General features: G+C 35.3%; 1 protein-coding gene across 6 annotated transcripts in view; it reads right to left on the reverse strand.

The window, feature by feature from the left end:
• The window catches only part of LOC110484420 (protein fantom), a 49,274-nt gene that overhangs the window by 24,521 nt on the left and 130 nt on the right, over window positions 1-24,623 (reverse strand). For 2 of the 6 annotated variants that reach the window (XR_013340752.1, XM_077786332.1), the window contains exons 2-7: window positions 21,238-21,310; window positions 20,423-20,514; window positions 19,506-19,647; window positions 18,497-18,593; window positions 6,810-6,875; window positions 3,638-3,777 (exon numbers count right to left, since the gene is read on the reverse strand). Coding sequence is in view for 1 of the 6 variants with exons in the window: in XM_077786332.1 (XP_077642458.1) it covers window positions 3,638-3,777; window positions 6,810-6,826 (157 nt within the window). In the remaining 5 variants the exon portion in view is untranslated. Of the gene's footprint in view, window positions 1-792; window positions 828-3,637; window positions 3,778-6,809; window positions 6,876-18,496; window positions 18,594-19,505; window positions 19,648-20,422; window positions 20,515-21,237; window positions 21,311-24,244; window positions 24,511-24,623 lie in introns of those variants that run through there. The other 4 variants (XR_013340754.1, XR_002467753.2, XR_013340755.1 and 1 more) reach the window with 4 other exon arrangements.

Here is a 24,623-nt window from a genome sequence, read left to right on the forward strand (position 1 = left end):
AAACACAACAGGGATTCAACATCATGTTTTTTCCAATTTTTCTAATGCATTCTTATGCAGAAGCACAAAAAAATGAACATGAAATTTTAGCATTCTGTTTGTGCTTTTACTGTAAACTTGGCATTGTGACTTGGTTTATTTCAATGATGAACAGTTTAAGCTCAGAGGTGGAACAGGATGACCTGTCTTTTATAATCTTTAAATAAATCTGCCTCTAACAACTTTAAGTCACAAATATGATAAGACATACTACCCCACTCTCTGTCTGAAAGGATTTGCAATAGCAGCATTGGCTGTTATCTGCAGAAAAAGTGAGAATATTAATTAAAATAGTCTTTAGAACAGCATAGTTCTAAGAGAAAATATAAAGACATTTAAAATAGAAGCCAGGTTTCCTTTAATATTTTATGAATCTAGGTCAGATACCAGATTTTTGCATTCAATTATGATACAGTTTCCATTTGGGAAGAAAATAACACCACCATATCCACTACCCAGCTTCAGCTATAAAGTACACCAGAATATAATTTCTGTCATGGAGCTTCTCATAACGAGGCAGCTCCCACTGCTAGTAAGAAATGCTTAAGAAAATGGAAAGAAACATAGATTTATTAACAAAATACAGTTACTTATTCATAAAGATGAATTCTACCTTCTGGTTCTAATTCTTCAGTTATTTCTCTCTCATTTCCAGAAGTAATTGATGTTTGGTCAGCTAACTGCTCCTCTGATAGATGTGAGAGCTTTTCTGTCTCCTGTTAAATTTCTTCAGCCATCTCCACCTTATCATCTGCTAGCTTTTCTTGCTTGACCTCCTGTCCCATATGCTACATAAAAGGATAAACTCACAGTCTTTATAACATCCCTTGAACAGTAAAACTTACTAAAGTTCAAAACCTGAAGAGTTATGGCCCATCTTCATTATGTCTTTAAACAATGGTATTGCTTATGCAGCACAGGAAACAATGAGAAGTTGTCAACTGCAGTAACAAATAATTGATACAGTAAAAAGAAATTCTCTAACGATGAATATTTGTGAAAACATAACTATTATAATCACTTGGTACCTGTCAACATATATACAGCCTCTAAGACTTCCAGATTCATTTATATTTCAGCTTTTTCAGTTCTACAAGACTTAGTTAAAAAAAAAAAACCAAAAAACCACAAAACCAAAAGAACCTGCTCCAGTATTATCTTATTCAGTTAGCAATTTTACAACTAAATTATACAATATTTTCTGTTTCGAAAGCAAACTAATGTAATATAAAAAAGAATCAGTCTTGCAACTCAGTACAAACATTCTCGAAGGTAAAATATCTTTGGTACATAACTTATTAGGAGGTAATCTTACTCCCTTAGCTCCCTTTGAGCTCAATTACACAAAATAACACCTCATCAATGGATACCACATTGCAGGGATGGAAACCCAGTGATGACTTAGTGAAGTCAATCGTGTTAGCCCCTACAGAAGTGAGGCCCTGTCGTCCTCTCCTGGAGAACTGCAGCAGTGCCAGCACCTCCCTTTGCACAGGGCACCTCCCAGGGCTCACCCACCCTCAAATCTGCCACTCTGGAAGGACCATGGCAGACAGCAAAGGCTGGGCCAACCCCCACCCACAGATTTCCAGAGTCTTTGAGGTCTAAACCCTGTTTTTTGGGAAGCACAAAGGGATTTGATGTAATTTATTCAATGAACCCAATCTCATAGGTTGATAGGTACACACATAGGTGCACACATCACTTTACCTGTATATGGAAATTGATTATGGTGTGAATGTTACTATCTTATACCTACAGCCAAGTCATTGTTATAATTGTAGTGAACCCTATGGAAGTGCTTGGTAAATGTTAAAATACTCAGTGATTAAGTGCTGCTAAACTCTTTGCACCCTTATCTTTGCATCCATATGTTGGCACACTTACCCCCTTTGCATTCCTGACTTTAGTATAAATCATTCCAAATTGTTTCTAATTTAATCTTCCTTTGTATGTTTAATCTGTGTAGTAAGTGAGCCTTGCCAGCAAACTCAGTAAAGTCATGTTTCCACAAATTCACATTAAACCCGGCTTTTGCCAAAACCTTTGATAGTGCTTCTTTAAGGTGGCCAAACCAATTGTTCACAATACCTATTTAGCTATATGCTGAAGTCACTCCATTTATTAATGGTTTCCCTCTGCCATGTATTGGCAATTTTTAGAGGGAAGGCATAACAAACTCCATCCAAACAAGAGCAAAATGTGCAGGGCCAGAAGCTGGACTTTCATGAACCCTGTGGGTGCCTTGCAACTCAGTATGTTCTATGATTCTGTGAGATGATCCCCCTTGATCCCTTCCAACCTGAACCATTCTGTGATTCTGTGACTACCTCTGCAGTAGCAATGATAAAAAGCTCCTAGATACACAGGCCTTGCAGGGTATTAGAACATCTATGCAAGCTGCAGCAACTTAATAGCAATTGAACATGTACCCTGGTGATACAGTTAGGAATACAAGAAGCTATCAAGTGTCAATGTGGGGAAGGCAAAGATTGCCACTTAAACATTAGGCCTATTGGAAGGACAGAAGATGACAAGCACTGCTGAATTTTTCAAATTCAGCTTAATCAAATAATAGTACAGCCCATGATATTTTCATGCTCTGAATATAATTTTAAATTTAGCATTATATAATCAAGCTATCAGTAATGACTGCCAGTATGTCATAACTTCATATTAATCTAGCTTAAGGTATCTTTATTTATTTTAGTATAACTTAAGGCCAATTTTGCAAATGTTTGCTGTGGTCAAAGAAAATGTTTAAATGTTCAATTTAGTATTAGATGCCAATAAAGCTACTCAGAATCTTAATAGTAAGCACATGATGAACTGAAGTCATACTCATAAGAAGAATTATTCACAACAAGTAGGTCCACTCCATTCCATTAGATTGTTCATAGAAATACACTTTTTAAAAATTACAGAGTAGAAGAATCAAGTCTAAAAATATTTAGGTTACTTCTGGCCTGTGCTCTTCTTTTATAAATTTTATATATTGCTACAGTATATAACACAGTGTTGAGATACAGAAAGAGATTGCAAAGACTTAAATATTCACTGAGAAGTTGTCCTACAGCATGAGGAAACCACATATGAAATAATCTCTTCGGTAGACTATACCCATCTGGAAATAAAAATCAGTGTATACTGAAAATATTAAACATTTCTGAATTAAGGAAGCTGAAAGACAATTAAATATGGCCAAGGGCCTGTATAGGCTTTATGTAACTTTGTACAGTAAATAGAATAGTGGCTTGTAATTTGAGGGAGACAGTCCAGTGGGCCTCTTTTCTGTAAGAGCTTTCAATATCTATATTGAAAGAGAGAAGAAACACTGAATAAAGAGTATTAACCCAAGAGAAAAAGAATAAATGCAGCTGAAAAAATATGAGCCTCATTCAGCATATAATCTGTATTTGGTCAATTTTTGTATCTAATAGCTAGTCATAACCTTAGATATTGTAAAAATGTTCACTTAAAAGGCACCTTTGAAATCACCAGCAATAGAAACTACACTTTTCTGGACAATATTCCTGAACTTCAACATAGGTATGACCTCACATCTTGAGAAAATATTAGATTTTTTTCAGAAAAATACCTCTTTCTACTTTGATCTTGTCAAGGATTGTATTTTTGTCTGCTAAATCAGATTTGATAGCCATCTCTAGTTTAGCAATTTGCAGTTTCATTTGCTGTTCCTTTGATTTCCATTGCTGTTCATGGGTCATACAGAAGACACTGTAATAAAACATATGGCATGTGAAAAACTTTTAGAAATCAGCTTCAACAGAAAATAATAAAGAAAAAAGCTTTTAGTGGCACAGAGACCACTGTCATCATGTCTTAGGAATTAAGTAAACACATGCTGGTCTGCTGCTGTTGAAACCAAGGCGCCTTTCTCAGGCTGCGGTTAAAAAACATGAAAGAGTTTGTGGGATGAGCAAAGGAACTGGCCTTAATTTAGAGATCCAAAGTCAAAAAGTTGGCAGCATGCAACATTTGTGGGACTTGAAAAGGAATTCAGATGCATATCCCAGAATAATCCACAACTCCAAACCTCAACGACTGACAACTAACAAAACCATTCTTTCCGCATACAAAACCTCTTAATGTAGAGAACTGGGATCATCCACCTGATTTTTTTTAAATCTGTGAAACATGCAGAGCATAAAGTCAGTTGCCTGTTCAAAGAAAAATGTTGACCACAAAGTGACAACAGTTTTCTCATACTGTAAAACAACAATTCTGATACTGATTAAGAAGCACATTTAAAGTAATCATTCTCCTACTTTAAAGAAAAAAAAACAGAGGTAGCCCAAGAAAATAGAATAACTTCTTTGCCTGTAACACATTATTTACTTGTAAACTACCAATCTATGTGCAATAAGGATTGCATAGACACAGAATTAGAACTGCTGAAACCACAACAAAAAGTGTTACTCAGATTAAAACTAAGTACATTATATAATTTCCAGTGTAATTCTCAGTAAGCAAAAAGACAGAGCTTAGTTTTCATATAAATTAGACAGTGAGTGTTACATTTATATTACTATATTTGCATTCCTATTTACTGAAAAAATGTCAATCTTCACCAGGCACAAAACAGTTTATTCACTTTTGTACTCTATAAAAAATCAGTAATTGTAGAGTTTTGTAAACAAAACAAAGTCAGTCCCTCAAGTCTTCAGCCAAAAAACTTTGTATTTTACATACATCAATGTATTAGAAATCTCCTACTATCTATTTCTTTATCCACCTATTGCTTCAAGAGATCTGTGTAACAAGTCTTGATCACAAAAAAAGAGGAGGAAGAGATGCTGCAGAAGGGAGGGCCCACATAGGTTCAAACTCTACATGCTGACTGAGTTCTGAGTATCTATGAGTGCATTTATATCTCAAATATTTGAAGAATGACTTTAAGATTAAAGAAATAAAATTTACAGCATGAACTGTAAACTCTAAAGTATATAGGGTTTATGTTCCTGATATGTATTATTCATTAGAAAGTTGTATATCTCTGTATTTTGTCTTTTTCTCATACAATAGCTAACCTATGTACACAGTTCTCTAGGCACAGAGCATTTTAAAGTGTGACTGTTTTCACAGCATGCATGAACTAAAGCAGAGCTTCTAAGTCCTGCAGTAATACATGCATCACTCTCCTATAATTTTGAAGGTAATATGCAAGCAATATAATGCAGTGAATCCACCACGACTCCACAGTATTGCAAAGATACAGAAGACATAGTGTGTTCTTTAATTGCTTAGAGTTTGATTGACTTCCATAAGGAAAACATAAGTCCCTTCAAAAGAAAAGAAATACTGTCAGTTTCCACACTTCTGAAAATGTTTTCAAGTTTGAATGACCACAACATCCAGTTATATGTCAGTTCATCAGCTTTAGGTACAATTACTTCACATAAGAATGCAGCCAGGTATAAGTTTTGTGTTTTTCTGTGCTGGCAGAAAAATCATTAAACATTATTATTAAGGTTGTTAAGAATTTAGATGTTTAAATGAAAAACATTTTAGAAGACAGGTTTTATCCGAACCCATATAATGCTAATGTTTATGTCAGTTTGAATTGAGTCCACGTGTTTTGCTTTCTTCTTTCAAATTTTAAGATTACATTTACTCAAATTCATGTGGAATTTCTTTCATATTTACTGTATTCCACTGGAGTTGAAGCCATCTGTGTAACTATAATGGTCAACCACATCTGGCACCATTTCCTTTGGAGGGACTTTAAGCATGGCTAGATTTGCATTACAAGGTCATATGAAAACAATTCCTCCAAACCTTTCATATAAATGAATTGTTTTCTTGGATACTGACTAAATAATAAGAGTCAACTGACAAATTCATACTTGTTCTTTGCAAACTTTTCAGATCCAGTTCTGCAGTCTTGGTTTTGGCAAAATTCCTATTAATGTCAAATAAATTTTCCCAAAAATAAATTTAGCAAAGAATGGGTTTATGAACCTTTAACTCCATTTAAAAATTGAAAAAAAAAATGATTAATTAAGTAGCATCTGTGGACATTGTCCTATCTACTACTAGCCCAGGTAAGCTCTAGTAAAGTTGCATTGTTCAAATAGGCAACCAAAAAAGCTGTTCATTAAATGGTGACTATATAATCCTTCTCTTTCTAATTTATTGATACCTATAACATGGAATGATGAAAAACAAATCAATGTTTAAATGAGAGTATATGAAAAGACAGATCATTTTAGGGAAAGAAACACCATAGTATAGATTACTGTGCTATAATGGAAGCTTATTTTCAATTCCTCTTGTTAAATATCTTTTTAAGTCATCCTATTATGCTTTTAAGTAGAACAGAAAATTTCAAGACAAGATTGTTGAGTTATTAGTAAGAATTATTTCTCTGAATAAATGAATGAGAATAAACAAAAACATCATCAGAAATATTTATGACATGATCAAATTTTGGAGAAATCTCCAGCTATTAACTTAAGTGAGAGACAAGTGACCAACTCCTCCACACAAAACTCTAAATTTTGTGATTATACAACTGTTGCACCTCCTAAGTAAAAATAGTTTTAATCTGTTAAGTTTTTTAACAGAGCGATGAAATACAGCAGAGCACCTAAGAGTTTCCATATACAGTCATATAATGAACAGCAGCCCAGAGTTACATGTGTGCAAAAGCACAAACTATATATACACACATTACAGCACACAGTATATTAAGTTCTATTAAAAAAGGACCAGAATACAATTTTCTGTATGCAGAATCCCTAACTTACCTTATGCAGCTTATCATAGTTTTTGTTCAAGAGTTCATTCTCTTTTTCTGGATTGTTTATTCTTTCCTGTAATTAAAATGAAGAGACAAATTTCAAGTAATTCATAGCACAGAATGAAATTACAATGAATATATTAACAGAAATAACAAATAATTTTTAGGCAGTGTCAGGCTATTATTTATTCTTGTAATACAACTGTCTCTTAGAAGCTGTATAAGATAGATCCACATGGATTTACATTAGGCCCAAAGTCTTTTCCATGCTGTTTAGATGAAGCTGAGAGTAGCATGTTGCAGTTGATCAACAGTATCTAATCACATTCCATCTTATGCAAAACAATATAAAAACCTGGAGTGCTATATTTTTTAATTCCCTTTTAGTAAGTGAATATCAGTATTAGCTAGAGCATGGCTTTTGCATAGAAAATATTTTTAGTGACATTATAGAAACAACACACCCTTGCTTCCAAAACACTCACTACAGCAAGATCTGGTTTAAAGACATGACATACTGAAATTGTGAATATCTGCTCTCTGTGCATTACAACACTTAAAATATTTGGTGAAAATAGCTATGAGGTAAACTTTGTTCACGTAAAATGCATTTATTTACAATAGGTAAAGCAGGTGGTAAAACTAAATAAAAGTTGCTACAAAATGCAAGAAAATTATAGTAAGTTTTCACGTTTTTATTCCTTACACATTGAAGAAAATGGGGAAGAAGCCATTCCCCATCTGACATTTAGCCCTGTATCTGGACAACTTGTTAGTGGTGACAGAAGTCTGTCAGTCACTAGACAAAGAAATAGAAGTGATTGATTTGAATGGCTGTGTAAGATGCAACACTGTACTCTAATTAAATCAGGTTCAAAGAATACTAAAAACTAGCAATACATGATCAATAAACCAAGTATTATGTTTTTTTTCTATTAATAAACCACTTCTTTAGACCCAGAATTGATATGATGTCTTATGCTTTAACTTCAAATATTGTCCAAGCACTGGTACTCTGGATTGGGTATGGTTCACAGTTGTGTGAAATACAAACAGCATTTAGGTCAGAAGTCTTTCTTTTGAATAGGATAAAAATATATCTAGTAGCAGGTCAGTCTTCTAAATAGTTTTGAAAGGTCTACTTGCATCTCCTCCACTGAAACATATCCCAGCATTTCTTTTTTCCTTATCTGTATGCACTACCTAAAGTAAAAGATTCTAGTTCTTTCCCACAACCTCACCTCCTCTGTCCCTCTGTTTGAAACAGTTACTGATTGCAATTTGTCTTGAAGATGGAACTATTTTAACTGCTCCTCTTTAACTTGTTCATTTGGTTCACAACCTTTTGGCAAGCATCATGGTTGGTCTTTAAGTACTTTAGGCTCTATGAAAAGGAAGGAATATCCCGAAAAAAAATCGAAATAAATCATACCTAGAAGAATGCTACAATACAGCATATTCCAACTGTGGTCTGACTCCCTGGCAGTATTTAATGTATAGATTCTCAGTGTGGTCAACAGGAGACACTCTTGATCCAAGTAACTGAGCACATGCATGGCTGGGGGAAGGTGGCACTCCTGGTGCTCTCATGAGCATTAAACCCTCAGTTCAGTCATGATGAAAACAACCAAGAAATACATCTGTTCAGCAATTAAAAGATTTTGCTGTGGTTATGGTGGTTAGACATGCTGACCAAAAAACACCACAGCAGCAAGCAAAACTGAATGTCGACCACAGTTATGGTAATCACAGAGCTTGCCACAGCTCTGTTAACCCTTAATTGTAGATATATAATAGTTCCATAATCATAATACACTCAGTTCTGTTTTCCTACTATCAGTACTTTTAAAAGGGACTTCTGATTTCTTTTACACTTTCATTTATTTCAATGGATGACATTAAAGCACATTTAGCCAATTTTAATATTAAATGAAGAATGTTGACAGAACCTCTATTTTCATTAGTTAATACTATAGTGGCTACATTCCACAAATGCTTTAATAAAGCTTCATTAACTAAGAATTTCAATGTAAATAATATTCAATGTATGACCTGAAACAACAGAGTCCAAAAGCCAATCTTCTGTTTAATAAAATGAGTGTATGAAAATTTATGCTAAATACATATGTGTATATAGATAGTGCTTAATGATTGCAGACAGAATAAAGTTAGCTTCAGTTTTTTCAATATACTATTTCCTACAAAGTAGTTGTAATAAGTATGTTATGTGCCATCTAAACTAGAAATTTTGGATTTTACAGTTATTTACATTTAGTTGATAGGTCTCAAACATTCTAATTATTTGAAATGGGAAAATCATTGGATCCATTCTCTTATAACAAAAAAGAGAAAACACTCATCCTTCTCTGAAATGCACCTTTCACTGTAAATATTAGAAATAATGTCTACAAATACTATGAGTCCTAAGCCCATGTTTCCATTCAGCTGCTGCCAAGAAAGAGGCAAAAGCACTCAATGTTTGTTGTAATGTATCAGAAAGTTCCATATGATTTAAAATGGAACAGTTTACTTATTGCTTTCTATTTAAGAACGCAAAAAGCCATGTGAAACCTGTCTCCCCTGGAATTTACATAGCTCACCCTATGAAAAACTAGATTTTAGCTGCTAACAGAAGAGCTGCTTTGGCAGAAAGTATATAGGTATGACACCAAAGAGAGGAAGAAAGCAAAGCACAGAAAAAGGTAGAAATGAAACAACATGGGGCAAAAAGGAACAAAAATCTAATGGTACAAGTGTGACGTAGAATACTCAAGGATAAGGGCAGTAAGAGGATACAGGGATACCTGGTGCTTCCAGCCCATGAGGCCAGGATACTTCACAGAGCTCTACTGCAGTTAGGACTCCCCTACTTACAGGAACTCTCCCATTTCCAAGCTGCCAATCATACCACCTTCATATGCACATGCTCCTCTCCAAACACATATAGGAAAAAGCAGGCAAGAGCTGTATAACTAAAACCTACCAACAATCTACCATGCAATTGCATATTCTGGTGATATTTTCATAAAATGGTTATTTTTATGAAGAAAATTATTACTTACAGTAGCCCTTTAAAATAATTTCCATGAACGTAAGAACACAAGTTAAAACTGAATCACTGAGAATAAAACAGCCAAGCCTCCCTAATTTTATCAAAGACTGATAAAGTGAGGGGCGTCTGGTACCCTTTTCTTGTAAGTCAAAGCTCTCCCTTTAAATCATCAGGAGTCTCTTTCAGTAGCCAGACAACTCAGTTCATTCTTCACAATCTGCCTTAGATTATTTTGTAGATAAAAGCACTAAGATTTCCTAGCCTCTTCTGAAAAAGAGCCCAAAATTTAAGACTAAAAATCCTTCTGCCATTTGGAACAGCTCGAGAAAAGTGCAATATGTGGTTCATTTTCATGTACTTAATGTTGATTCTAAATGTGTATATATTTTTTCCATTTATACTAGCTTATGTGATGAAAGTAGAGAAATGTACTGACCAAATTCCACGTATCTCTTGAAACTGGAGAAATTTTCATTCCATTGCTGTAAGAGAACTGCGTTTCTCACCCAGTTTTACAGACCTTGATAATTTTCACATTGTCCCAAATGTTTAGTCTTCAAATTTAAAAAGAAATAAATCATGAGCTTAAAAATACAAAATTAATTATCATATTAGTTTTGTTTTGAAAAGTTGAACTTGTTTTGCAAATCAGCTTTCTACAATAGCTTTTTCAATTCCAAAAACGTGGGAGATTTAATGTGCAATGCTGAAATGAATTTCTTCTTCTAGAATTGATATTACAGAACGTAGGTGAATAAACATGAAGATACAGCAGCTTTAAGCAATACATCAACATCTTTGTTATTGTATAAAACAGGACATGCCAGAAAAAACTTCCATCCTATACTTAAAGAGATTATTAGTTCTCCATTCACTTTTCTATCTGAAGTGTTTGGTGCCAGCAGAATACCATTTTTTTGAATTCTTCTTATCGTTTAAGCATATCAAATTCTGCTAATAAAAGGATCTTAGCAACTTGTGACACCTGAAGGCTTATACCCAAACATGCTGCAGGTGTGTCAACTACATGAAAATAATTTAATATTTACGTAGATATTCTTACAATTCCAAGATTACAATTACAAATTTAAGGATGATTTGTATTAACATAGATTATTATAAATCCAAATAAATTCTTAACATTTGAGAAGGTATTTTCTCTTCCAATATTTATCAGTTTTAGATGCATTGGACATACTATCACAATGCCACGCTGGAGCAAGATAAAGGACTACAAAGATTACACATCTGTAAACCAGCTGACTACATGAAATATTTTCCTTTTATTCTTTAAAAGATGAAATGCTATTGTGTTTTGATATTACCCAGTTAATTGTCTTTACACAAAAGACAAACACAATCACAAATCTGAGATCTTCCCCAAGAAACAGGCCTAACTCAATGCTAAAACTATCATGTGTCTAAAACATGTTATCTACATAAATTAAAGTTGTGGTGAGTATAGACAGCAGCACTGTCTCATGCTAGCTATTTAAAAGCTAATGTAGTGGCACGTTTTTATTAATCTTGTTCCACACATCAAACAAAAGGGTCTGATGCCTTCAAAGGCCCCTTTTTTTTCCTTTCTTTTTTTAAGCAGGGGGCTTTTTTTTTTCTTTTTAAGTAAAAAAAGGAGCAGATGATAGTGAAATTTATGATGTACAGATGTAAACTCCATAGCTTCTGACAGTCAACATTAACTATTTTTTCAACAGTGAATGAAACGGCTTTGGATTCAAACAGGTTTTAGATAATATGGAGCAAATAATTCAAATTCAGAAGTGAAAAATTACTTTTTCCATTCTTGTAAGAGCTAGAGAAAGCATGTACAATTAATTACTTATTAGTGCATTACAATGATCACAATTTCTTTATTTATTTAAATAAAATATGCTTAAGAAATGTCCATGGCATCCAGGAATATGAAAAAGCACTTGCTGTTGAACACTGAGATCTTTTCAGATTTCCTGGGTAAGGCACAGTTAATTGAGGAAGACTGTTGGGAAGGATTGTTTTTCTAGAAATTAGGTCACAAACCAGTAGAATAGAAAATGATGATTTACAGAGGCTTCTCCCTCTCAAGTAGGTATACTCTGCTCCCTGAACATCTGCCCAGGTATTCAGATATTACTTAAAAATAGGGGTTATACACAGATTTAATATAAATTAACTACTATTTTCCACCAAAACAAATACATCCCTTAAAGTAATGTGTGAATAGAAGTCAGAAAAAGAAAAGGAATTAATATCCCTTTGGAGGTAATAATATTAATTAATGGGCAAACCGATCTAGCTCTATGCCTTGTACCACAACTGCAGAAATAAGGAACATGAACTCTATCCTTCCTTTAAACCTCATCTTTGCGCTGGCTTTAAAAGTCTGAAATGGAAAATGAAGTAAGGAGAAAGTGACTCTTAAAAAAGCTACGGATTATCTTTGGGGTTAATGTCTGAACTACACCAAAGAGACAATCTCTCTTCCAGACCTCTTATCATTTGGATTAAAAGCATATAGAATGGAGTCCCACTAACAGGCTGGGGAACAGCTGTGTGGGAATGGGGCACTGATAGCAACTTACACCAGAAGGAAATGATTAAAGAAAGGATCTTGACCTCCACTGTACAAATTTATGCCAGTAAATCCCAGATGGCTAAACTAATAAAATTGAGGTCTAATTAAACCACATCCCTTGCATCTTGTCTTTGCTTCCATATGAACAGGACATGGATACAATACTGAGACTACTCTTAAGGAGTCCTGACTATTGTATTTACTGGATTACTGGCTCAAAAACTTTACCTATTCATATTCCCAACTGAAAACCAAGCAAGTAAAATAAATATCACCACTAAACCTCTCAGGGTCACTTGCCCTCTGTCTAGCAAAATAAACAAAAGATTTTTCAGCTAATTGTTCACAACCACAAATACACTAATGTCCAAGACACAGTCCCAAGCAGAGAATATCAATGTGCAGTACTATCTAACAGACCTATGTACATCTAATTAAGTAACACAGCTAATAGGTTTAAATCCAGAGTAACAATGCAGCAAAAAATGCCAAAGGAATTAAAAACGGATGAGCAAATAAGCTTCTTTCATTAAAAAATCAGCTAAACAAAACACAAAAGAAAAGCACAAGCATGCAAACACCTGTTTCACAAATGCAGTCTGGGATGGCTTTAAAGATATTTTTGGAAAGTACTGTGAGTTATTAAGTAATTTGAAGATACTTACCTGCAAAATGATTTTATTTAGAATTAATGTTTTACCTTGCACACTGTGTACCATGGACATCAAATCACAAGGCTGTGGTTTCAGCCATCTTTTCATTACGAACAGTCAAGCTAATTGTAGATAAATTTTCTACTTAAAATGTGTTTAGTCTAATAATCCATAGGCCAAGTTTGTCCCTTAAGGCAGATTTATACATTCCTGAAAGAATCCCCAAACAAACTCTCCAGTTAAATATGGGGAAAAAAAATTGATTGCAGCCACATTACAATAATCATCTCAAGGAGTCCTGCATGTCAACTCAGCTCTGTTATGTAGCTCTTGTATTAGACAGAAACTGCAGTGAAGCTGCAAAGGCAGCTTTAAAATATTACAGGATTTTTTGTGGGTATAGGACTCAGGATAACCAGTACCCGCCTTCCTTATTGATGGTGGACTAATGTGGCTGCTTCACTATTTGGTAACTACAGCTATTTAAATCACAAGAACTTCTTAAACATGTAGCAAAATAAATAGTGTTCTCCTAAAGATTGGCAGAAATCTAACAGCAGGCTGCCATCAAATGGTGCTACAGCAAAGAGATTGGTGGGAGCCCAGTCCTTGTGGTACCACACAGCTCCTAAAGAATGTCAACACTGTCACTGAACCAGGACAACAGCCACGCATTTTCTTACCAAACACATGAAAAAGCTGCTAATAATATCAAAATTCAAAGACATAAACTACAAAGATGAACTAAGATGACCTTATTGGTCACCCAAATGTCCAGGTTTTTCTCCAATATTCCAGTATTGACAGTTCCTTCTCTGCAGCTACAAAGATTAAAAACAAGAATGGCATAAAACCTGTATGATTATTTGTGCAATAAAACAACTCATACAGACTGTTCTAAACAGCAGTCACCACACTCCCAAGAAAGCAAGCAAATCAAAGTGTCTTAAATATAATGTTCATGGATTCCTTTAAGTTCTGGCTCTGTAAATTCACCATAAAAATACATGACTTGGAAAACATGATGATTAAGAGTCTTCCATAAAGTATTCTGGTGGCAAAATTATAGAGCACACACTATTCTACATATGTACTGATGGACATTTTTCAATTTATTTCCTAGTAGTTTCAGTCAAACACAGAAACTCTCAAATATTAACGTATCTTCTATCAGGTTTTAAACGAGAAATAGAGTATAAAGGAAATACTTTCAGAACTTAACTCATAGATAGTAACTTAGGTCAAGTATCATGGTTTGGATACAAGTTATTTGATTAAGATAAATAAGAATCTGCATTACTTTAGAGCCTGGCTTTATTTGAAGAGTTTTTTAGGCTGAATTTGAAGTGCTTCTTTACTTTCAGACTCCTTAAAAGTTTTCACATAAATATGGTCATTGACATTGAATTTAGATGTTATCTTCAGTTTCTGTCTACTGTACTTGAATAAGAGTGTTCATACAAAAATGAAGCACATTTCTTTGAAACAGATTACTTTCAAATAATGAAAAATATTTAAAATATTTTCTGAATTTATTGTAGGCACAGATTGAGACATTATTTATGATAACAACTTCTTTAACCTATTTAAACCATATAAAGGAAATTCTGAATAGGGGAGACTTATGACTCTGTGAATAATTTAACAGCAAACATTGTGATGTATTATTTATGTAGCACCACTGATGCACAAAAGGATGCTCACACATAATAATGGGGTCCCTTCCTTGAAAGGCAGTTAAAGAACTGATGACATATTTCTCATCAAGGAGAACTTCCAATGAAATCAAATGATAAGGACTGCAGAATCATGCCATACTAGAGCCTTAACACAACTGTGTTACTCAACTGTTAAAGGTTAACAGTCTGAAACTGAAACAGTCAGAAAAGGTAAAATACATCCAAAACTGAAGAATTCTGCATGCATTTTTTGCAAAAGTGAAAAAGAGAGAGAAAGAAAAAAGATTTAACTAATAGAGGCTTTATTATAAACACATTCTGCATGCATGTTTACCTGACTTTGCTGCACTGCACAACTACACCTAATTTGCTACTCTACCCTTATACAAGGTCACTAGTTTGCTACTATTGCTAGATTCCACATTCAGGGGTAATGAACATTAAATTGTCTATTATGAACTTATACCTTAAATTTTGCAAGAATTATATTGAAGATCTTTTGGATCAATTTGCTATGGTATTTTTAAATCAGCCAAACACAAAGCAGATACAGTAAGGTATATTTATTCTTTGTGGATTTTTATTGTCTCTTCATACCCTAGAGACAGCCAAGCTCTCCTGAATTTTTCCAGACATTTTATTTTTGGATAAGTGTCCTTCATGTTTTCTGATCTGCACTAAAAATTATTTGAGGTGTCTGACTAAGCAATCCAAGAGTTCAGTATTCTTTAAAAAAAAGAGAGCACAAACCCAACATCAGTCTGTTTGGTTTATTATCATTGGTCTAAAAGGCAGGACGAGGACATATGCAAGACAAAAACATGAAATAGTCTATGCTTAATGAATATTACAGAAAGCATTCTCTGGCCTTATGGAAGACAATGCTATTGTGTTCAAGTTCTGAATATTAGTTACTAGATTTCTAGTAAGTCTTCACCTTAAGAAAATATGTTCAAGAAATTGCATATTCAGAGCACTCAAATTACCAGAATCCCCTCTGGTTTGGACAAGGCCTCAGAAAACAGACAGACACACTAGAACTTCTATGAAATTCCTGAACATTGTTATCTGAGCTGGACCTTCTATGGACAACTTTTCCTTTTTTTTTTTTTTTTTTTTTCCCCTCATGTTTCCTTCAGTTTAAGAATCTCTGCCTTAATCAATGTGGTCCCAATCCTAGTTCTGCACAGGACATCTTAGATCTGGATCTGTTTTTATACCAAAGTAAGTTCTCCCATTCTGGCATATCAACATTTGACCTGCACTCCCAGAACCAAGTTGCCCTCTTCTATCTGGTAGCACTGGGCTGGAATAAATTTATTATATTTCCACTCTCTTTTTGCATTGTTAAGATAAAAACCAAACAAATTTATTTTGGGAACAAAACTGCCCAATTAATGATATGAAGCGTAAAAACACAGGTGTATGAAAATCTTCAAAACTTGCACTACAAATAGATTAGAGATGCAAATTGGTAGAAACAAACACAATTATTATCTAAAAATATGAGAGTTGTTGCTGTTATCATATACCTGAATCAATGTAATAAAAATGAAGACTGGTGTGAGGGTGTAACTGACCACCACCCTGACCCACCTTCTGGAAGTTAAGGAGAAAATTCTTCTGACTCAGGTTGAATCACGGCTGTAGCTGTTGGGGTTTTTTTAAAACACATTATCAGTTCAGTGTAATGGCTAACAACTGAGTAAAACTACTTCTACAAATGCTCCTATGGAAATATGAAAGTTTTAAAGTGTGATTTCCAAATGTAACTACAGGAAGTAAAGGCCTGAGAGGGAGCCTGCATAAAGTCTCAACAGTAAAAAGCACTGTTATAGATACCTGTAACTGTATAAAACTGTAGTGTTTGCTTTTCAAAGTGCACACGTGTGATAGATTTTTCAAGTCTGCAGTGCTGTGCACACATGTATCAAGAAACTAGAAGAAACCTTGAAATTAAAAAAGAAAAACATGTGCAAACAAACTACAGATGTGAAACTTTGTTGTAACATGAAAACACTAAACTTTTTCACATACTACTTTTATAACCCTTTAACATGTAGAGTTTTACTAAGGAAGTCCAATGATTTTAACTATTAGAAAACTTGCCTGATAGCTACTGTCTTCTCAAATCTGAACTATTGTTTAACCCCAACTACTGTGGAATCTCATAATAAGGACTTCAAAGGCAAGCAAGTTATCATGACTGCTATAAATAAATACAAGAACAAGGGGAAAGAACAATCTTTCTGCCTACAGGTACTGTTATTGCCACTGATGAACAAAAAAAGAGTATGGACTTGCTACAGTGAAGCAATTGTTAGGGATATAAACCATTGTTTTTAATAAATGTGAATTACACCTTTCCTTGTGTGCTCTGGCATACCAGCAGCCTTGCTCACTTTTCTGAGACCACTGCTAATAAAAGATTGAACACAGCTGTATGGACATGGGTCTGTGGCCTGGAATCTGGAGCTGCTGGTCAGCTGAAAGGGGAGGCTCTCATTTTGTTTCTCAAGCTCATGAACTTTTTCTTGTCAATGTACAATCTTTTCTTCCAGCTCCAGGCCTGACCGAGCCACTTGGGGCCGCCACAAACCTGTTCAGACTTTTTTTTTTTTCATTAACAAGCTGTATTAACTTGGTGGTCATTCTGGGGAAAATAATAAAAAAGATGAAAAAGAATGTGAAAAGTCAGCATAAAAAGCATTCTGCTGAAAGGAACATAATCACTGTGAAGACTTCAGCATAGAACCTGAATAATAAATTTCAGGTTTTGATATAACTATTACTGCCTGTGAAGAACTCTTTGAAGATAATTGAAACCACTGTGCAGCAATCTGCTTTATAGCACTGACAAATAACAGTTTCCTAAGGCTTATCATTTAAGGTTAGTAAAGGGAGGACACATATTTACTCCATATGGTGCTTAAATGTAATTTTTAACGCATGACCTTATATAGGAACCTCTGCATGCTGTTAAGTAAAGTTACAGATTTGGGATGTGGTGGGGCATACTATAAAAGCTACAATTCCACAGAACATCCAGCTATTGAAAGAATGCTAATAATATGCAACATTCCAATTATATACAATTTCTAGTATTTTGGGATTTAAATATATATTTCATATCTAAAGTAGCTAAAATATATAGATGGAGATACACTGGAAAAACAGACTTAACAGTTCTCATTACCATTCTCAATTTTACACTTGGCAAATATTTCCAGTGTGCTTTGGAGAAGGAACGGTTAGCTGCAGAATATAATTAGATACAGAGGGTATGGTTGTCATCTGTCTTTAGAAGGATACAAATTTTGCTTTTGGTATCTCAAGTGTTGTACCTTTGATTTCCCTTGGTTCTGATAAACATTGGTAAGCTAGAACAAAAGGCAGTGAGGGCACATGGGGGTGATGTAACATGCATGAACAGAAAGCATACCCAGAAGTGAATGCAAAAAACTTGGCATATAAAGAAAGAAAAGGTGGCTTTGATGAGACAGTCTAGTTCAGGACTTTACAAAGTCAGTTGCACATCTTTGAGACCTGTATCTAGTTTACAGGAAATCTATTTTTGAAGGCCCAGAAAGAAAACAGAAAATAAGGACATGCTTCATTTGTTTAAAGGGGCTTGTTTTATTTTTTGTGTACTTGTGGACAGAAGCTTCTACTTAAAAGAACAAAAGTGGAACAAAAAAAATCCCTAATAACTTCAGGATGTCACAGAATGTTACTTGCCTATAAGCAGGTTTTTTATTTACATGGAGTTTTTTCAATGTTCTTCTACTGCAAATTCATTCCAAACTTCTAGTTAAGATGGTTTTGGCAAGGAATGCTGGAAAAGAAATTCACATTGAGGAGTTAAGTTTTTTCTCTAGCAAACACTACACTTTTTATTTTCTGTGCCATAAAGTATTAATTCAGGTATTCCAATCTGAACATCCTATGTAATGCTACCTAAGTGGATGATGAGTGCATTTGGTAAGACATCTAACAGAAACACAGGAAATGCCCTTTGGAATAAGCAAACAATTAATCTCTTCCACCATCTTGAATTCGACAACAGCCTGACAGAAAAGATGGAAGTTATGTCATGCTGGTCAATTTGTTCCCGCTTCACTGAGTACTGAGTCAAAGAGAAGAATGCTTTGGACTTTAAAAAATTATGAAATAGTCCCATCTACAGAAGCAGTATTTTCAGCTGCCCTTTTACGAATCTTTTATCTTCTGACAACACCTTAATGACTTAATAAAGTACAGCACAATGTGAGCACAGAGCCACGGTGCTTTTGGATTAATTAGCCCTCCTGCAATGCAGTAATACCATGAACACTTCTGCCGAGCCCACACTGGTTTGCCAAAACAGCGCTAAGTTTAATAATAGGGGTGGAATCTCACTGTATACACTGTTTTGATTATAGAATGAAATTTCTGATGAATAATTAGGCTTCTACACCCTCTTCTTCTACAGTTCCCAGAACACTCTAACAGCATAGTTCTGAACACAAGGTACCAGCTCCAAAGTGACAGACAGCACTGTAGTTCTGTACATGGAAATCTAATACAGTCCACCACAAAGACATACGTATACAGACATAACCTGAAATTAAAAGTAATTCATTCCAAAGAATGATTTTTGCTACTGCTTTAAAAAGTGCTCTGAGAGAAATCAGCATTTTCAAATTGTTAATGTTTTAAACTACAAAAATATTACTGTATGCTAAAATAAAAGTATTAACCCCAATACCTTTTAGTTTTCTCTTCTTGCTCATTTGCATGCTGCTTGAGTAAGATGTGATCATCATGTGCATGAAGAAACTTGTCCTTCAGTTCTTCTTGACTGATTTGTTACCTAGCTTGTTGAGCTTTTATATTCTGTGCAGATAATTCTACCCAAACCAAGACAACTTTAAATTACCTTCAATACATTCAACAACATGTAGCCAAGTCAAAACTCATTTTGAAATACTGAATTCCCCCAACTTTACAATCAGTTTTATATTTTACACTTTTACAAGTCTGTTAATTTTTTTATTTATAGTAATTTTAATCACTTCCTTTTCCCTTCCCCTTAGAGATTAAAAAAAAAGCAATTAAAATTATACAGCAACCTGTTTTCATACTAGACAACACAAAGGTAGCAGTTTACCAAGTAACCAGGTTCTGCCAAAGATACTATCTCAAAATAAGCATTACCTAAGGGTTCTTTCTAATATGTTCCAAAGTTAACATAATTATCTTGAAGCTTGAAAATATTAATTCATAATTCTTAAATTTACTCAGATACAAGACTAAGCCCAGTTGTTCCATTCTAATAGCAGCTGAGTAACACAGCAGAATTGCATAATAATTTGGTTCCCATTTTGTGAAATGGATCTGGCCTTGTCCTCAATTCAGCAAAAAAAAAATCCTCTTTTCTTCTGGAAGTATGAATGTTACAGCTCAGTGACATTTTCAGTTTTTAGCATCTCACAGCAATTCCCCTCTTATAACAAGCAACTTGAACATTGAATGGGTCACAGCATCTTTCACAATTTAACCCAGATTTTGAATGGTATTTGAACTTAATTTTGTGAGTGGCAACATCAGAAACACTTTTAGAAAGAAACTAAAGAAGCCACTGATCAAAGTCTGTAGCTGTAATAAATAGCAGCTGGTACAAACCTTGTAATCCTTCAATTCCAGCTGGAGTTAGACCTGTATGTCTCACAGGCAGGTCCCCCACAGTTACATCAGCTGCAACAGGCATGGCTTATCTAGGGATAACAAAATTCAAATGAAATTCCTCTTCATCTGTTATTTAAACTAAGACTAGAACGAACAACACACCATATGAAATAAAGGAAAAAGTTATAGCAGATTCACTGAAATGACAAATTTCTGAATACTCCTATCTCAGCTAGATTTCTCAGAGAACCATCTAAACTCTGAAGTTCTCAAGTTTAATTTTATGCCAGTATTAATCCCTTCAAAAGATACACCTTTGTTGTGCAATAGCTCCAGTTCTATTTAATATATGTACAGTTAGCTTTCTGAAGTTCTAGCTCTGCTGTTTTCAGTAATCTTTGGGCTAAGGCCCTATTTCCAAGTGGATGTGGGAAGGGGACACACAGGTATTTTGTTTAATTGTTTTGTTTTTTTTTTAATTGTTTGTTAATTTTAAGAGTGGTAAAAGCTTATGGCATTGAATGATAGATGAGCAATGTCATCTTCCATATTTTGAATGGAACTCATTAAAACAGGTGCTGGAGGTTATGAAGTCATTCCAGTGTTGCCTGCATTCTCTTAGTCTTCTTTCAATCACTGTCATAAAAGAAATTACTTTTTAAGACAGAAGGTCTCCTATGAATGATTCTTATAAATCTGAACATGATTCTATCTTGCGGCAACAGAAAGCTTAGCTACATGACGAAGTGAGATTAGGAAAGTACTAATATGAAAAAGCAGTACATTTGTTTTGGTGTAATATATGAACATACTTTTTAACAACTGCTGTTTCCTTCTTGTCTTCTGGTGCAGAAAATTACATGTTGGTCACAGAGTCAAGTAAGGCTGAAACAACAGGAAAAGGAGAGATGTGAAGTCTTTCGACAGTCTTACCCCCAAAACAATTGTTACACTCTTCAGGTGATATAAATCCTTAGTCAATCCAAAACCATCTAGGAAAGCACTGGGAAATTAATAGTGATGCTACAAGAGACTTGCATCAGAGGCCATAAGCAACATGGTACAATCAGATATCCCATGCAATATCTGTTAATTCAATCATAATCAAAAGTGCTGCCTAAGCTTTTTCTTCCATCATAAATAACTCCCCTTATGGCTTTGTTCTAAAGAAACAAAAGGGATTAATGGAAATTTAGTTTCCAACAAGTCACTCTTGCTTTTAATCTTTTGGTTTTTTCATCACTAAAATTTATGATAAAATATTATTTCCAGACTTCACTGTTTATGAATAAACAGGAACACATTTTTCTTCCATGTGGAACAAATGTTTCCTTATCATGACCACAGAAGTGAACTGAACTACAGTTGTAGACTTTCAATATGGTTGTAGTTTTAATGCTGTCAGTGACAGAGAATACAACTCTGTGACGCTGATGTCCACACCACTCAGCCAATGGCACAACTGGCAACCAATGTAATCACATATCCATTGGGATCCAGCTCCTCAGCACCCTCGACTCTTTTTGCATTGCTCTTACAAAATCCTCCACACTTTGTAATTTGTTAAACTAGCTCTATTTGAAGTCATTGGCTTCACTCAGGTCTAGGTTCATTATTATGGTTACTATTATATGGCCCTGTACCAGTATAGCTACAGCAACTGAGATCAAAGGGAAACAGACATTTTACCTCCAGAGGATTAGCTAAATTTGGTTCGTGGTGGTAGCAAGGAGAAGATGTTACCTTTCTAGAATGTAGATGTCCTTGCTTTCACAAACCAAAAATGACAGAGAATTTTTTTGGGCATCAAGATCTAAACAAGTATTTTATCAGCATGACTCCACAATGTTTATGATCCATCACAATCAGGCTTCAAAAACTCCAGAACAGTAACAGGCACAGACAAATACTACTGGTTTTCACTATTTGCTGAAGAAACTTTAATATGGATATCTACCTGCTTATCTTCAGTATGAGAGAAATCTACTTATTTTAAAACAGAGACAAAACAACACATGCTTGTCACTCAAATAAAGAAACAACTCTTGTCAGTAGTAATCCATTACTGGCTGCAGCAAAACCACAGAAATACTTGAGCTGTAAGTAAACTAACATTTCAGACATCCACACAAAGCCAATTTTTACTGGCAACATGACATGATTTAAAGTGACACAATAAAGCAACTTCAAATCTAAAGTGTCCTGAACACTTAGAAGGTGAAATTTTCAAAGGGAAGAGGAAGAACTATTTCATTTCCGTTACAAAGTGTCAAAAATTAAGCATTCAGCTATCTTTTCTGTCCTGGGCCACAGAAAAAGAAAATGAAAAAACCAAATGAAAAAAAACATATTAATTTGGTTTATCAGATACCGTGGTTTTAGACAGAAATAGTACAAACATGCCTCCTGGTTTTAGGGAGTCCAAATATAATTACAGATTTAGAATTTGGCTTGGCAACTTATTTGGCTGATTAGTAACATACCCATGTCTTTAATAATCACTAATAACCACCAGTTACGCTGCTGCTTTGAGAAAGGACACTTCAAACATCAAAGCATGTGTTACATATGTTACAGTTCCTCTTTGAATATTATCTGAGTGTCAATCACAAACACTTAAACAAAATTACTTTTCCTTGCAGTCCAGTTCCAGCGTTATTTCCAAAAGCATATGAGATTTCTCCACAGCATTCTGTATTACTTTTGAAAGCATTTCCAAAGCAATTACATCTGACAAAAGTGTACAGCAACATTGCTACAGAAGTTATGGTACTTAAAAGTACAGCATCTCCTAGAAGAAAGCTTAACAAAGTGAGAGAGATATAAATTTGTATTTGCGTCTGGATAGATCCACGTGCCATCCTCAACCTCAAAACTTAAAGCAAGCTTTATTTCCAAGAAAGGATACCCTACAATACTTCAGCACAGATTCTTTCTCAAAACTAGAGAACTCAATGTACAAAGAGAGGAATATTCCCCATATCTCTGGGCTTAACCTGTAAGGACTTCAAGTTAGGTATAAGCAAGAATTTTCAATATAACTACTAAAGTTAAAGAAACTCTAAGTCTCTTACACACTTCACTACTTACAAAAGTGGTTCTATCACCACCTGTATATGAAAATTTACTACAAAAAACTGCACACAACTTTGCACTGTTATACAAGTTTGACACTAATAAAATTAATACTTATCAAAGCTCATGCTTTAAGTTCGGATTCTCATGTAACTCACAGAAGTGTACTTTTGTATCAACATCCTTCAAAGGTAGCAAAACTGAGTGGGGATTACTTAAATTTTTGACAGTTCTCAGCCAACTGGGCTATAAGTAACTTCCAGAGAGGGGGTTTCTAATGAGATCATAGGAATTACAACTTAATTGTTTCAACATGGTTTTTTAACTTGAATGCCAGACATGGCCAAGATGATCCTTTTGTTACAAAATCCTACTTCCCCAGTAGAGGGAATTTAAAAAAAGAGGTGGGAGGGACCACCAAGCTACATTAGCTTATCATAATGTATTTCCAGCCTATGTTCTCCCTCTACTGAGTCCTTAAAATATACATGTGTGCACTTTATTGGTCTTGTAACCAAAATAATCTCATTTATAACCTGGTAGAAGTACACACACATATCATCTTTCAAATGTCATGTGTTGCAGAGCTGTGTGTTTTGGGAGGCAGACAGGGAAAAAAAGAGACGATATGGAAGATGTTAGGAAATGCGACCACAACATCCTCCTGTTGCTTGAGGGAAGAAACATCTCTCAGACCTGTAAGTCCTACTTCGACACAGAAAAATCCAATCAACCGTGTCTTGCCTTCAACACACTTTCCAAGGCGTCCCACGTTTGATTCGGCCGCGCAGTTCGGGCGGAGGCTGGCAGGCTGAAGGGGCAGGCTCGCCTCACGCAGGAACGCCTCCACCGCCCGGGCTGTCCCGCCCCGGGCACGGGAGCTCCGCTCCGCTCCAGCCTTGCCCGCTACACAGCACAGGCCTACAGGGCTCCTTTGAACCAAACGCGGAGGCTCCCGGCCTCCTCCCGCGGCCACCGAGCGCGGTGCGGAGCCTCCCGGCTCTGGAGCCGCCGCCCGCAGCGCGGCTCCCGCCAGCCCCGCTGCTCGCCGGCCCGGCCGGGGACCGCCCGCTCCAGGACACGGCGCCCCGGGCGGCTCCAGAGCCCCGGGCGGCTCCGGCGC

This window comes from Lonchura striata, chromosome 13 (genome assembly GCF_046129695.1).
Source record: "Lonchura striata isolate bLonStr1 chromosome 13, bLonStr1.mat, whole genome shotgun sequence".
In the NCBI taxonomy this organism is placed as follows: domain Eukaryota; kingdom Metazoa; phylum Chordata; class Aves; order Passeriformes; family Estrildidae; genus Lonchura; species Lonchura striata.